Source organism: Lynx rufus, unplaced genomic scaffold, assembly GCF_022079265.1.
Source record: "Lynx rufus isolate CCGP_SWC_20201006 ecotype Redwood Valley unplaced genomic scaffold, mLynRuf1.p SCAF_6, whole genome shotgun sequence".
In the NCBI taxonomy this organism is placed as follows: domain Eukaryota; kingdom Metazoa; phylum Chordata; class Mammalia; order Carnivora; family Felidae; genus Lynx; species Lynx rufus.
In genome coordinates, this window is record NW_025814878.1 from 10,073,583 (window position 1) to 10,089,540 (window position 15,958).

Consider the following 15,958-nt stretch of genomic DNA (forward strand, 5'->3'; position numbering starts at 1 on the left):
TCACCCGGTACTACCACGGAGGAGAAAAACGAGGAAATTTTCCTTGGACATGTGTTAGGGGGAGTGGATGGGGTAGAGCCAGTCATGAAGGAGCATGACGTTTCCTCCTGAACAGAAGGCGAGGGTGAGGATGGGGAAATAACAGGGCTTGGGACAGAGGGATCCCAGAACATGAGCTGGGAGGACAAGGGGAGGAAATGAAACCATGTGCTCGTGGAAGTGGGTTACGAGTTTCAGCTGGAGCAGACCTCATCCCCGACCCCACAACCGGCACGAACCTCTCTGCCACGTGATGGTGGAGGGCTCGATGTTGAGACGGGCGAATTTACTTATTTCCTCCTCCGTCAGCGTACTTGGATCAGTCTTATTTATTCCCAGTTTCTAATGATGAAAACGAAAAACAACGTGATCAATTTTGGAAGGAATAGAAGGCAAAATGTAGGGGCACCTGGGTGGCTCAGTCAATTAAGTGTCCAACTCTAGATTTCAGCTCAGGTCGTGATCTCAAGGGAGCTGTCAGCACAGAGCCTGATGTGGGGCTTGAACTCACTGCGAGATCATGACCTGAGCCAAAGTCTGATGCTTAACCGACGGAGTCACCCAGGCACCCCAAGGGGGTGAATTTTTAAAATCGATTATTACCAACCAATGCCTGTAACTTATACCATTAAGTTAGCTTTCAGTCTCTGAAAAGAGCAAGGGGGAATCCATGGGATTCCCAGGACAGCAGCAAATAGCACCAGGAAATAAATGATAAGACGGATAAGAGTTGAGATTACTTCCACTCGCACGACCGTGGCATCTTGCTGCAACAAAAACTTATAGAGATACATTTACAGAAGCCAGAACTTATTTCCTAGAAATCCAAGAATATAAGAGAAGGACTCTTGGAAATTTGATCTGTCAGTTGACTACGGTGCTCCACACCTACAAAGCAGTCCTCCCGGTTTACGGCCGAAGGAACAGAGACCTTCAAAGGGGAACTAATCTGTCCGCTTGCCCTTTGGTGTCGCCGTGTCTCAGCCTTCTTCTTCTATTCTCTCTCTGTTATATTGTTCTGTCTCTAGAGTTTAACGCCCCAAAGAGTGTCTGAAAACCCAAATCAAGTTCAAAATTACTGGCGTGGACAATTTTTCTGATTTGTTTCTAGGACATTTTCTTGTTGAAGAGCCACCAGCTGGAAACTTACTTTCAGCCGAGCAAGTTGAATGCTTGAAAACTCTCGAACACCATTCACTAAAGGAACGAGTCGATTATACAGCGCCTAAAAACACAAAACAAAAATAAAGCCCCACAAAAGTTTAAGGGCCAGCTAGGAACTTGGATAATTCACAGGATATGACAAAGCTCATTACATTTATAACCAAATTGTTTAGATTAGAGACCCTATTAAAATTCTTGGCCGATATAAACAATGTAGCCTTAACTTCTATCATTTCAATAAATCTGACTAGATCTGAAATCATGCACATTGCAAAAATAAATATGTATTTCTTGATCTCTACAGCCTTACAACCAGCAAATTAATATTTATCTGTACTTGGCTTCAAAAACGCACAAGGGAGTTACTTTAATTGGGAGGAAGTCAGGATCCTTGTAAACATGCCAGAAAGTCCCACGTTTATCCACGGTCCATGCCCATGGGGAAGTAGCACCTAGTGCTCTATCACTGTCAGGTGTGTGTTTACCTCAGCTGCATGCACTTGAACTCCAACCAGGGGGTCTAATCTCATTCACAGTACATCTAGAATGGCTGCATGTAACACTACAGTCAAAAAGCTATCTTTCCAATCCCCTTAGTACAGACTGGAGATTGGACCTTTGGACAGAAGGAAGAGAACTGATCTACCGATTACCTTCAAAACTGAAGTCCCATCTCAAAGAATATTTGCCTTAAAATTACAACTAACATGGGGCGCCTGGGTGGCTCAGTCGGTTAAGCGTCCGACTTCGGCTCAGGTCATGATCTCGTGGTCCGTGAGTTCAAGCCGCGCGTCAGGCTCTGTGCTGACTGCTCAGAGCTTGGAGCCTGTTTCAGATTCTGTCTCCCTCTTTCTCTGACCCTCCCCCGTTCATGCTCTGTCTCTCTCTGTCTCAAAAATAAATAAACGTTAAAAAAAAAAATTAAAAAAAAATTACAACTAATATAATTCACCCAACGGCTTGGCAGTGGTCATAAACTCATTTGAGAGAAAAAAAAAAAAAAAAAAAATTTTTTAAAATAAACTCATTTGAGAATCTGACCCAAGTAGGGATCCTCTCCCCAAGAAATAAGGATATATAGAACTCACAAAATTGTTAATACAATTTCAGTTTATCGGCCCCACAAAGTTTTCCCGTGAACTCCTCAAGAATCCAGAAATCCTAGGACAAGATGCCCAAAAAGGCCAACGAGAAAATTTCCTCACCTTGTCTGTTTGAGTGTTTTCGTGCAAAATCCTTGTGTCAATAGCGGCGGCCAGCAGGTTATTGGCAGCAGTGATGGCGTGGATGTCCCCGGTCAAGTGAAGGTTGAACTATAAAAGAAATGAAAACATCTTTCTACTTGTCTCAAACAACCGTGGCAGTATTCAAGGACTTTCCGAACAAATAAAATATTGCACGAATTACACAGTCTTAAAATGAGCTAAGTCTGTAAAACAACTTAAATAAAAAAGCTGTGAGATCATAACCCAAGCTGAAGTCGGATGCTTTTCGGACTGAGCCACCCAGGCGCCCTCTAAGGCACTTCGTATTTTTACCTCCCCTCCAGGAAAGTGTTACCAACATCTGCCTCCCAGTAATGTATAAAAGCGTGTTTCAATCTCTCACTGGTAAGATTTAGTATTGTTACTATTTAAAAAAAAAAAAATCCAGCTGTCAATTTGACAAGTAAAATGGTAGTAGTTTTAATGTAGACTAATTTGATTATTAGTGAAAATAAACAATCAACGATTCGTTAACAGCTCTTTTCTGATGTTTGCATTGAATCCTTTCCCCATGTTACCGTTGGCTCATGTTTGTCCTTCCTGATGCCTGTTCGGTATCCACTGGGGTGTCCCCAGGCCCCAGACAGGCCTCTCTTCTTTCTCTGTCCACCACCCCCTTCACCACAGTTGCAGCCTCGAGGCCATTATTGCCCCCGTGATCCGCCTCAATCAATGACTCAAGAGTTGCTCAGCTCACTCTCCCCGATGTCCCCCCCTTTTCTCACGCCCCACATCTAATTCTGCAAACTCAGCAGACATGTCTTACATGGTTGCCATGCTTTTCCCATCCTCACTGCCACCTCCCTGGCCCACGCCACTGCCTTTCCCCCGGGCTTCCTTACTGCACTCTTAGCATCCACCCTGTACTCCTAGCAGTGTATTCTCTGCACAGAGTCCAGAGCGATTTTCATCAAACTCAATTTACATCATGTTATTACTGTGTCAACATCCCCTCAATGGCGGACCGCGATATTCAAACAAGATCTAGGCCATGAAATTCAAAGCCCGAAGGAGCTGGCCCCGTGCCCATTTCCGTATTTCACTTCCTCTATCCCCACTGGCCCCCCGACAACACACTGGTGGCCTCCGGTTCCCCGAAGACCCCTCCCCGCCCCCGTACTGTCCCCCAAGCAGGTCCCACTCTCCCCCCATTCTGCACAACCCTGGCTCCCTCTCGCCCTTCAAGACTCAGTATTTTCACTTTCCATTCTTCAACCCATCTGGAATTTATTCAAACATTTTCCCATGATTATTTCTTAAGTTTCTGTCGGTATGAGTTGTCTATTCATGCACTCAGTCAACAAACACGGTCTGAGGGTCGGGCATTGTGCTCAGAGCTGGGGATAGAGAGATGAAGGAGATACGGAAGGTCTTCGAATTCAAGGAACAAACTGCCTGATTGTTTTTGGCCTATTGAACGATCATAAGGCAGCTGAAACCATCATATGCCTTAAGTTTGCCCCAAGTCTGAGCCATGCAGCTGATGCCATATGACAGCAGGACACCGATGCCCTTTGAGTATTTGCACAGGAATTTCTGAGCCATTCCCCTGGGCATGTTCCTTGTACCCTGTCCCCAACCTGGCCTCTTGGTTCTGGTTCTTCCTTGTGAATGTTACTCATCCCCCTTCAGATGTGAGGCTTGGGGCTGTTTTTTCCAGCAATGCCTTACACTATTCTCTCTCAGCCCACCCCCAGTACTTGAAGAGTGTCCATATTTTCCCTTTAGCTTTCCTGACCCTCAGGCCTCCATAGGCAAACACCCTTCCGAATTCATTCATCGAAATCAACGACCATTTCCTAGCGAGCCCCTAGTGAGTGCTGCGCACTGTGCCGGGCGCTGGGGTCCGTGCCCTCTAAATCAGCACAGCCAACCGAACCGGATGAGGGAAACAGCATGAAGGGATGTGAGGGGGGAGATGGAACCTAGAGATGGACAGGCTGGGCAGGGAGGGCAGAACAAGAAAGGAAGAACGCTCGAGGCTTGGGATCAAGAGTCTGCAGGGAGTCTGGTGGGGTGGGTGAGAGGGAGGCCAGCCCGTGGGGACGTGAGACAGCAAGGCTGGAAGGGACGGCAGGACCAGCACACGGGGACCTGCCATGCCACACCACACAGGCGTGATGGAGTAAGAACTGAAATACACTGAACAGGAAAGCAATTGGCTCAGACTTGGGTTTTAGAAGATTTCTCAGGACCAGAACTAAGAGGCCAATGCAGAGTGTAGAAGTGATGAGACCCAGTCACGGTCAGATTCAGGGGACGAGGGGGTGGTTATGCGGGGGTAGGGGTTCTTGGAGAAATAAGAATGGTCACCTTTGACCTTCTGGGCCCATTTTTCTTTGGAACTATTTGATTTTCGAGTCTCCCTCTGCCCAAGTGAGGAGTCCAAGTCCTCCTGAATTGGGCACGATAACTGATGATCGATGGGGATAGGTCTCCACCCTCTTATGCAGAATGGAGCCACGTGGGTTTGGGATTCAGAATTTTTGGAAATGGAGAAAGAGTGCGATATACCTATAATGTTTTACTAAAACATCCAAAGCAGGGTCTAAGTCCGTATCCATTAATCAAAACCAGTATTTCTTGCAGCAAAACATGTGAATATTTACATCAAGTGGCATAGACATAAATAGCCCATAACACTCAACGTCAGGTTTTGCCACTGTAAGTGATGCAAACGTTTTTGGTTTTCAGAATCTTTAGGCCTTTGGACTGAGGATAAAGGACTGTGGGCCTGTGTTGATGGGGCACAGAAAAAAGGCTGCAGGAAGGAGAAACAGTGACACGTGACATGTGTTTCGCTGAGATCTTACCTCCTCCATGGGGATGACCTGGGCATATCCGCCGCCCGCGGCCCCTCCTGAACAACAGAACAGACGCCGTTTGAAATCATTCAGCAAGTATAGCTACACAGGATGAACAGAGCCCCGGGGACACAGCTCCCCAAACCCGGCAGGAAGGCACGCACCCCCAAGATGAAACAGCAGGTAGTAAAGAAAACATCAACTGTCCATCAAAGCAGAACAAAAGGGGAAAAAGTTCCCACTTCACCCAACAATACAATGTAAGGACTGGAGTTTCCTGGTTAAAAAAAAAAAAAAAAAAGGTAAAAACAATACAGCAAATCTCATTACAGCCAACATGAGATTATTTTATTCATCTGTTACTAGATCTATGTGGCTCTGTGTCATTTCACCTGCACATGCTTTGAATATCAAAAAAAACCGCTCAAAAAAATCCACCTGGTGAACTCAGACCAATGCATTGTAAGATGCGGCCAAGAGATTTTAGAGAACAGTATATAAAATTTGTCAGGCTAACTATCCCTCAAGGGAGTAACGTCACTACATTAAAAAGACTTCTCTTTCTTAAAACAATAGTGATACCTTCCGTGTCCAGATCATCTTATGGTGTGCCCTGTTCTTTATCTGCTATGTCATTTGGTCCTCACGACAATTCCGTAAACCTGGTACTCTAGAACTTTTAGCACTTTCACAGATGTGGCCCAGAGAGGTTACGACTGGCTGAAGGTCACACAGCAGCAAGAGACACAGCCACGAAGAAAACCGCAGCCTTCTTGCTACAAGTTTAGTGCTCGTTCCACCACAGAATGTATGACGTTCTCTGAGTTATCAGTACTTAATGAGTTCGGAGTTATTAACATCTGTGACAGTGAGATAAACAGAATACCGCTAAAATCCACAAAGTGCCAAGAACGAATAGTAATTGCGGCAATAAATGCTATTGTAACGCGAGCTGAAGGATGACCTCATGATAAATCAGTGTGAGTGTGAAGGTTCCAGATGTCAGCCCAGCACAGCCAGACAGAAATTGCACCACAGCTCTGTCCACAGCTGGTCAGTTTCCAGAGCTCTGCAGGCCCCCCAGCAACTCTCACGAGATGAGGCAACGAGGGTCCAACTGAAAGGGTGTCTAACTGGCTGGAAAGACCTTTCTTTATGGCAGGGGTGGACGATACAACAGCAATACGAATAAGAAGGTATCGATCAGGTGCAAGGCTCCCGCCCAAGGCTGGAGTCCTGAGCAAGGGCCCAGCAGCTACTCCACGGAGCCAGGGCGATGGGCTTCTTGCGGGGCTCTGCCGAAACCCCCGCCGCAGCCCCCTCTGCAGGAGGACCGCCTCGGGAGGACCACCGCATACTGAGCGTGCAGGTGGGGTGTGCGTTGGGATGAAACGTCGGGATGAGACGTGCTGGTCCCTCTGACAAGTTTTAACGCTAATGTTCTTTCAAAACTTTGCTCTGCCCCCAATTTTGCTCTGCAAAATATACCGGTTGTTAAATCAAGTACCTTTCACGCCAAAAGTTGGTCCTTGAGAAGGCTGTCTGAGACACGCAAAGGAGTTGATGTTGAGGTGTGCAGTCAAAGCCTGTACAAGCCCAACTGTAACTGTACTTTTCCCTTCCCCGAGAGGGGTGGGTGTGATCCTGGTTTGGAAAAAGAGAGAGAGAGAGAGAGAGAAAAATTTAATAATATTTCCTAGACCTATGCAAAATCAACCTAAGGTACTAGAACCAAATCAGAGCAGACAGGTAGAGAACATGCCATTCCCAAATTCACTTAAAAATTCAATTTCCAGGGACTTTTACGGTCTACCCACATCACACAGGCCATGTTTAAGCTAAAGCCAAGAAACAGACACACCTTTACCAAGAGACCAAAAAAGAAAAGTTATTCGGCAGTGATAACATTAGCAGCTTCAAGAAATGGCATAGAATTATCCATCAAATGGTTTAAATAATTAAGCTGATGTTGTTTCTTCTTAATGGGTGATGTGGCATTCATTCGTCTAGGGCCATTTACTGGGGGCACAGTGCGGGCACAAGGCCTACTCGATGGTCCATGGCCAGACTCTGAGCATTGGAAGGCATCCCATCGTACCCTCTCATCCATCTTCTTCCAGATCTCAGGGCCCAGGGCTTGTCCCCACCATGTTGCAACACAGTGAGGGAGCCTCATTACCTCTGGGGTAGCCCATTCATTTCCGGATAGCTTTTTACGGTTAGAGAGTTTTTTGTCCTGAAGAGATGTCTGCGTTCCTATAGCTCCTATCTCTTGGAGTCAGACACACTGAGCTTAATCCCTTCTCAATCAACAGCCCCTCAAGCATTGGGAAAGAATGAGTCCAACACTCCCCAGCACACAAAGGAGACCCCAAGTGCTCTGGAGGACCTCGTTGACCACCACACTCTACAAAAGCAAACATCACACATTAGTTACGACCATCATGGCGTTAACTAAGAAGACAGGCGTGCGTTACACTCCCAAATAAGGACCCATAAAACTGTTCCTTAGCACACTCTGACCATTGTTACAAGACTTAAAAACTGTCATGTTGGCTTGCGACATGGTCTCCGATGAGTTAGATGGTGCAGTCAGGGTCGTCCAGGACTCTCAACCTCAACAAAACCGACAATAAGAGTTTTCTGACCTATAAAACCTAGTGATGTGACCACAAAGAAATAGAAAAAAAGCCTTAGATATATCATCGTCCCCAACTGCCTCAGACCGCCACAGTGATACAATCAATCATCCTTTCAGCAAATATTTATTAAGTACTACTATGTGCCAGACCACTAGATCCTGGGGACACAATGATTGACCAAGTTGGACTCCATCACTGCTCTCCCAGGGCTTACAACCGATGGAAGATATGGACAGACTGACCGGCAATTACAATTAAAGTGATAAACACATATGAGAGAAACAGGGCAATCAGACCGTGTTATGAGAGCACAAGGCAGGAGGATCTGATTACGTTTGGAGCATCGGGGAAGTCTTCATATAAGAAGTGACACCTAAGCTAAGACCCGGCGAATGAATAAACGTTAGCCAGATAAAGATGGAGGGTGGGCTTGGGGTCGTTAACATATGAGGTTCTGTGAAGGGCGCCTGGCTGACGCAGTCGGTTGAGTGTCTGACTTCGGCTCAAGTCATGACCTCACAGTTCGTGAGTTCGAGCCCCGCGTCGGGCTCTGTGCTGACAGCTCACAGCCTGGAGCCTGCTTCAGATTCTGTGTCTCCCTCCCTCTGCCCCATCCCCGCATGCGTGCTCGTGCTCTCTCTCTCTCAAAAATAAATAAACGTTAAAAAAATATTTAAATATGTGAGGTTCTGTGCGTTTACATTTATTAGGTTAATTTTTGTCCTGGATAAGGAAACTGAGGCACGAAGAGGTTCAGTAACTTGCCCAAGGCCAAACAGCAATCAGTAAAGCCGGAAATCAAAAACCGTCACCTGACTTCGCCAAGTCATTTCTACAGACAGAAACTGTAACTGTTGTTCACCACTAATTAGCAACTGAAAGCATGGGAGTGGGAAAGATCACAGTGAGAGGGAACACAGTATAAAGAGGGATAGGATGGAATCTTCTAGAACGTGTTCTCTGAAGGGATGGTCAGAAGAAAGCAAAAGGAAACAAAAGGAGCAGTAGGGAGAAATCTTGAGGATGAGGCAGGGCTGCGACAGGGGCGTCTCCGAAGGGAACCGGGAAGTGCCCACGGAATCACAGGCCACGGGGACGCCCGACTCTGGGTGAGGGCTGAGAAGCCATCACCGCACGAAGCAACAGGGTCGCTGGCAGGGTGCACGGCCCCACACATGCTTGGTGACGTACGCCTCCCTCCACTCCTCAAGCCGCACGACACCTGGTCAACATGAAGGCCCAGGTACGTGAAAGTGTTTCCACTTTGAGTCAACTTCCTGTTGATGAGTACAAGAAAAAGAGTGGTTGGAAAGCCACAGGCATCACGGTCTTCGGACGGCCTGTAAAAAAAAGTATCAAACACAAGGTGGATTAAGTACGGTCCTCGTCGTCCACTGTTTGCGAAGGAATAGGTGGTCTACTTCGGTGCGTCACGTGAAGCATCACATTTTCGTCCCCAGGGATGTGCTAATATAGCTGTCGGAGACAGCCCGACGCAGACACGCCCAGAGATGACCTCCTCCAAACTTCGGCCGACCATCCAAGTCTTAATTAGAAACACAGGACGGCTTAGCATTCTGCCAACTGATACAATTCAGGAAAATCAAAAAGCAGGAAGTATTTATTGGGAGCAATAAAAGGAGAGCCACAATAAACATGTTATTCCACCTCATTCCTACGTTGGATCTCAAACTTGGGTTTAACGGCTGTCCCAGTGTCCTTAGCTCTGACTCCAAACTATCCAGTTGACTCAGAAGACAGTGAAGGCCAACTTAACCTAATTGCTGTTCTCCGGAAGAGCTTAGAGTATATGGAGAGGGAACAATGCCTTTCGCTCATGCTCTTCCTCAACATCTCCCTGTAGCTCTATCCGCCCCCCTCTGTTTCCCACAGCATTTATTATGTATGTATCGCATCACTTTTCTGAGGGTCTTATTACAAGCTTCCTGACACGGCTGTCCTGCCTACCAGCGCACAAGCTTGCTGAGGCGAAGGACTATACCCATTCTCATTGCGTTTCTGTCACCTGTCCAGGCACAGTCGAGCAAAAAACGCTTGACAAAGCAAGAACATCTTTTCTTTAAAAAAAAAAAAAAAATTTTTTTTTTAATGTTTATTATTTTTGTGAGAGAGACAGAGACAGAGAGCAAGCAGGGGAGGGGCAGAGAGAGAGGGAGACACAGAATCCGAAGCAGGCTCCAGGCTCCGAGCCGTCAGCCCAGAGCCTGACGCGGGGCTCGAACTCACAGACCGCGAGATCGTGACCTGAGCCGAAGGCAGCCGCTCAACCGACTGAGCCACCCAAGCGCCCCAGCATGCACATCTTTTCTAAGACAAATATGTTTACTGTCAACTACAGTTAACGATTTATCAAAGCACTCCGTGACTTCGGATGTGTGGACACATCCTATGAGAAGTTTACCATTTGCTCCAAGGTCAAAGAGATTGCTTATGCAGAGAGGAGTGGCAAAACAGTGTGCAGTTCTCAAACTCTGGCATCTTGAACGGAATCACGTCATGAGCCATGGGTCTAACCTTGAACTCCAAAACTACATGCTCAAGCAGCATATGAATATATATCACTCATCCCGGGCATCTTCGTGACTGGGAAGTCGTTACAGGCTTTTTATTCCTGGCAACAAACTCTGTAGTCCACTGGGTTGTGTTTCCTATCACACCTGACTGACGGGAGTGAGCAGTTCAAAAAGGCCCAGTCGGTAGCGATCTCTTGTAAATACCTTTGTTTTATTCTGCAAGCTGTGCAAATAGCAGAAAAACTCACAGAGGTTTAAATAGTGACCCAAGGTAAAAAACCAAAATCTTAGAAAAGCCAGGAAAGGTTATTTAACACTGACCAAAATAATGGCTTGGAACATTAAAAAGAAAAAAAAACAAACAAACAGAAACAACAGATCAGATACTCGGCACTGCACAGGAAAGAAATAAAGTGATGTGAATGACTTTAATTGTTCTTTAATGTGAAACTCGGTCTGTTCACAGACCAATTTGGGCTTCTTTTTTAACTGCTCTTTCTGCCTGAGCAATTTAGAGAAGTTCTCAAAACTTCTGCGCAGAAATCGGGACAGGGCCAATGGAGACGTATCTTGCACACACATTCAATGCCCTACGGCTGCACTCCAAGGCAAGTTCTCAAACAAATTCCTTTTCATTAGTGTAACTGGGAAAATATGTAAAACTCAAGAGCCCCTAAGATTCTTTTGGCATATTTCCCCGAACGATTCCCAATACTTTTCATTTTGTCAGGCAAAGCAAATAAAGTGATGTGTAGGTGTAAATACCATGCGATGTGTAGCTGATGAAATACAGATGATTCCGACGGAGTAAGAAATCCTCAAGTTAGAAGAACAGCTTTTAAAATGAAGTAATCTGTTCCACATTTGGGTTATTAACAGAAGATTTTCTTTTAATCCTGTTGTTTTATATTTTAATTCTACCGTTGACACGCTTAAATCACATTTATACATAAATTCGAAAGTACAACAACAAATGCATTATTGAGGTTTCTTGAAAAACGACTTGGGTACCTGCATTCTTCTAAAGCACGGGAAAAGACTCATGTTACAGTATTCGGAAATAAAAGTAGGACACAAAATGGTATTTATAGCATGATCTCAATGTGTAAAAAGGATGGATGCAGAGAGAAAATCCTGGAAGGAAATACAAAAAATTTTAACACCTCTCAGTAATGAGAGACTTCGTTTTCTCCTTTTTGTTTTTCATGATGTTAACTTTTTATATTGTAAGCCAGTATTATTTTCAGAATAGAGAAATCCTTCAGAAACAGTAAATAACTCATTTATTGGAGAGGTCCTCTTTTAAGATTTTATTTTTAAGTAATTTCTATCCCCATGGGGGCTTAAATTCACAACCCCAAGGCCAAGAGTTACAGGCTCTACTGACAGAGCCAGCCAGGTACCTGGGAGGGGTCCTTTATATTTCTAAAGATATAGCAATAAACAGCATGTTTGATAATCGTCACTTTCCATTAACTGACGTGACCAAAAGCAAAACTATGGAGGCGACCGTATTTCAAATGAACTTTTCATTTTACATTGTAAGTTAAATGATTGTCTGCTATTTTACAACCAATCTCAAAGATCCAGCTATTAAAAGGTGCGAAAACAGAAGCAGTTTACACACTTAAAAAATATGCCATCTGTTGTGTGGGTGGGGGAACACAGTGTGGTATATAGATTTTCCAAAAACCTTCAGGCTTTCCTTACAGATGCAGGTATGTCTCAAAATCCTACCCTCACAGCATTTCCGCCCCCTCAGTGGAGTTGAAAGGAACACAATTTAGTTTTTGTTGATTCACAGATCGTTGTTTTGTAAGGAACATAGAGCCACTGTTTCAGGAAAAGAGCTGTTTATCTCTTGGGGTTAAATCTGTACTTGAGAATTCAGGTTTAATTTCACTTCTATCTACAATATGACAACCTGGCTCAATCTGGCTCTTCAGCTCAGAGGCACATACAAATGCTGGCAAAGAGACAGCGTCGGGGCAAGAACCAATGTTCTACGTGCCTGGACCAATGCACAGCTTTAACCCTAGGGAGCGGCGCTAACCGCACTCTCCAGCATGTGGCTGGAGGCGGGCCTAGACCCTGTGACTTCAAGAAGGCAATCTGATAACAATACCATGAGGGCTTTTGTTTTAGAAGTTCAATTCTGTGCTCCCAGCAAAGGGCGGAGCCACGTGTAGACTGGTGTTTTTATTTCTAGAATTGACAAGCCCCCAAAAGAGTAAATCACAGCCACTCCATATGACAAATTACTACTTGATTCTTCCTTGAAACTGAGAGCCCATCCTCCTCACTTTTCCTTAAATCCTCCCACCTTAAGCAAGGAGAGAAAAGTATCAAACCCACCTACCAAGATCACTTTAGAGACTAGAAAGAGGGAAGCAAATTTATGGATAAAATACGAAATTTGCTTTTGAAGCTCTTAATGCCCAAGAGTTTATTTATTTCTGTAAATCAACTTGCATCTAGCACATTCCAGAAGAGCAACACTGACCCCATGTGTGCTCCAAACCCTGGGACCCAAGAACTCCCAAACAGCCCCCTCAAGTCAGCTGAAAGGTCCCCCTTTTACGGATCTGGCCCAGAGCGCGTAGGTGAGGCCAACCTTTCCCCTCAGCACGGAGCACCCGTGCAGCCCCGTTACAGAGACATCAGAGGTGGGGTCCTAGGTTGGGAAGGACCCTGGTAGGATTGGGAGTCCGATGGTAGTGAGCCTAGAAGCCTGTGGGAGGTTTAAGCCACAGGCAAATGAGATGCTGCAGCCACTGAGTGACTCTGACAGCCCTAGATGGAGACAAGCGATTACAAAGGAGCTGGAGAGGGAGGAGGGAGAAGGGGGGAGGGAAAGAAATATGAAGAAATGATTTGACCACTAAAGAGGTGACATTACGGATGACTGTAGTTTAATCTTTACTTGTAGGTTTATAATTTTTTAATTTGAGAGAGAGAGAACGCACACGTGCGCACACGAGTGGGCAGGGAAGGCGTAGAGAGAGAGAGAGGGAGAGAGAGAATCGCAAGCAGTATCTGCACTGTTCGTGCAGAGCCTGACACGGGGCCTGAACCCACAAACCGTGAGATCACGACCTGAGCCAAAGTCAAGAGTCGGGCACTTAACCGACTGAGCTGCCCAGGTGCCCCTCTTAATTTGCAGTTTTAAAATACTCAGTTTAAAGCCCGTAGGGAGTTTTCCTAAGGAGAGCACCGGACAAATGCACAAATATGCACGCCCAAGGCTGTTCCTTTTAGCACTGTTCACAATGGCCAAAAATGGGACGCAATGTAAGTGCCCATCAACAGAGAGCCGGTTAAATAAATTGTGGAACGTCTCTACGGCATTTTCAAATCATTTTCTGGCCTCGATTTACTTGAAGAATAAGAAACATGCTGAAGTGTCAGCCACCGAGCCACCCCGGGCTGCACAGTGTTGGGAAGATGCATGAAATGGAATCCACCCTCATCCGAGGCATTTTTACTGCCCCTCCCCCCCAGTGGAATGTTCTGCACTCATGCAAAATGGTAATAGCTCTGTACCGTCTTGCATGGAGTGAGCTAGGCACGCAACACGTCGCTGACGAATCAGGCTGCTTACAGGACAGCACGTGTCAGCTGATGTCGTTTATGAGAGACTGTGGGTCAAGATGGTCTCACATGTTAACAGCCCTTTCCTCTGGCTGATGGGATTTGGGATGCGATAGTTTCTTGTTTATGCTTTTTGGTATTTTGGAAAAGTTTAACGAGCATGCGTGACTTGTAATAACCAGAAAAAGGAATAAGCTGCTTACGTTAATAATAAAATATGTGAAAATGAAGTTCACCAAGAGTGAAGTCCAGTGGTCGGAAATGTCTCTGCCTGTTAATAAACAGGTTTTTGTGCCTTAAGGCTTGGCCTATATGTCATTAATAAGTCACTGCAATGAAATTTCAAGACAACAAAGGAATTTATGTGGTGTCTTGATGTTCCCTCAGGTCACATTGAAAAAATATTTGAAATCCCTTGTTTTCTATCATTTTTCAGCTAGCGAGTGCATTTCTTTTTTCAAAAAGAGGAAAAATAAACACCCCTTCACATAAAACTATGCATTTGTCTTTTATAAAATGACCAACACAAATGAAAACGGCCCTATATTAATTTTGCAATGCAGGAAAGGAGAACTAATGAACTTTTACGATACAAATACATAAATAGTAAGGATATTAACAAGAAAATAATAGCTTGCACAATTATCTGTACATTTTCCATTAAAATGTTATTTCTGAGTAGAACATAAAGACCCCGACGCAGTTCAAGATACTTTACCTTTAAATCTTACTTTGACTTTTATCATGAAAAACTACATGAAAAACCCAAGGATGATCAAAACACAATATGAGGAACAAAAAACAAAAGGCTGTATTAGAAACGCATTACACTTTCTATTTTGTGGAGCAGACTGAATTGTTTTGCACTGAAAATGAAAACTTACCTCGTGTCAAATGAAGGAATGCCAAGTGAAATGGACACAAACGTCAAGTTTGAGAAGAGGACGGATTTGAGGGGGTGTGATGACAGATACAAATAGGGAAGCGAGTTTTAGAAACATGCCGTCTTGGTAAAATAGAGTTTAAAAGTAGCCTTACCCAGCTACTAAAACGTATTTTCCATCTGCTTGATCCTTTAACCTTTGCAGCAGGGACAAACGTACTTTGGCTTTGCTTCTGCCATAGACTTCAATTTCATCTGCAAGCAATCCTATCTCCTTGGCAAGGACATCCACGGCTTTTGGAGTCTGTGCTCTTGAAATCTCAAGATCACTAGTGGGGGGGAAAACACAGAAAAGGCGAGAGTCTCCTCAGGTTAGGTGGTCACCACTGGAGGGAAAACAGCCAAACGCCACGCCAAGGATTCAATCAAAGCGACTGCCTTGTGGTCCTCTCTCCCCAGTGGCATTAAACACAACTGCTAATAGCTAACGTGCGTGAGAAAATGTACATTTCCTTGGAGAAGCAACTTTTCAAAACTCACGAAGATCCTAGAATTCTGCCCAGGTACAAAGATAACCCCTGTACTTTGGGAATAAAGAAGTGTGAATTACAGTAAGTCCAAAGGCTTCCTTTACGCACGAATCCTTTGTACAGTGAAGTGCTTTCTGTGGACCATCATTGCGTCCATCACCCGTGAAGAGACGGGTTATTGCATAATGCTCTTGCTGGGCTCGCCCCACGTGTCTCTTGGCTATTCAAAAACGTGGAAATGCTATTTTGTTTTATCTGGGTCCATACTCTCTCTCTCTTTTTCCTACTGCAAGTCCAAAATTGTATTTCAAAGTATTTTATTAATTGCATAACCGTCAGTAAAAGGACCTGGTGCTTGAAACTCAACTTCAGACACAGGACATTTTAGGACCTCCGAGTGTCACTGGGCAAATAATTTACCCTATTCTACCAGCAGGGTGAGAGCACGGCTGTTCACCTTACCGGAATGCTAGAAGATGAGCACGTGCTGGACTTCTCAGAGAGTC

General features: G+C 45.0%; 1 protein-coding gene across 1 annotated transcript in view; it reads right to left on the bottom strand.

Annotated features, from left to right (window-relative positions):
* MTHFD1L (methylenetetrahydrofolate dehydrogenase (NADP+ dependent) 1 like) overlaps positions 1 to 15,958 on the bottom strand; it is a 185,045-nt gene that overhangs the window by 127,273 nt on the left and 41,814 nt on the right. The window contains exons 11-16 of the mRNA XM_047102623.1: positions 15,078 to 15,251; positions 6,780 to 6,916; positions 5,282 to 5,328; positions 2,409 to 2,516; positions 1,190 to 1,264; positions 279 to 381 (exon numbers count right to left, since the gene is read on the bottom strand). Coding sequence (XP_046958579.1) covers positions 279 to 381; positions 1,190 to 1,264; positions 2,409 to 2,516; positions 5,282 to 5,328; positions 6,780 to 6,916; positions 15,078 to 15,251 — 644 coding nt within the window. The remainder of the gene's footprint in view (positions 1 to 278; positions 382 to 1,189; positions 1,265 to 2,408; positions 2,517 to 5,281; positions 5,329 to 6,779; positions 6,917 to 15,077; positions 15,252 to 15,958) is intronic.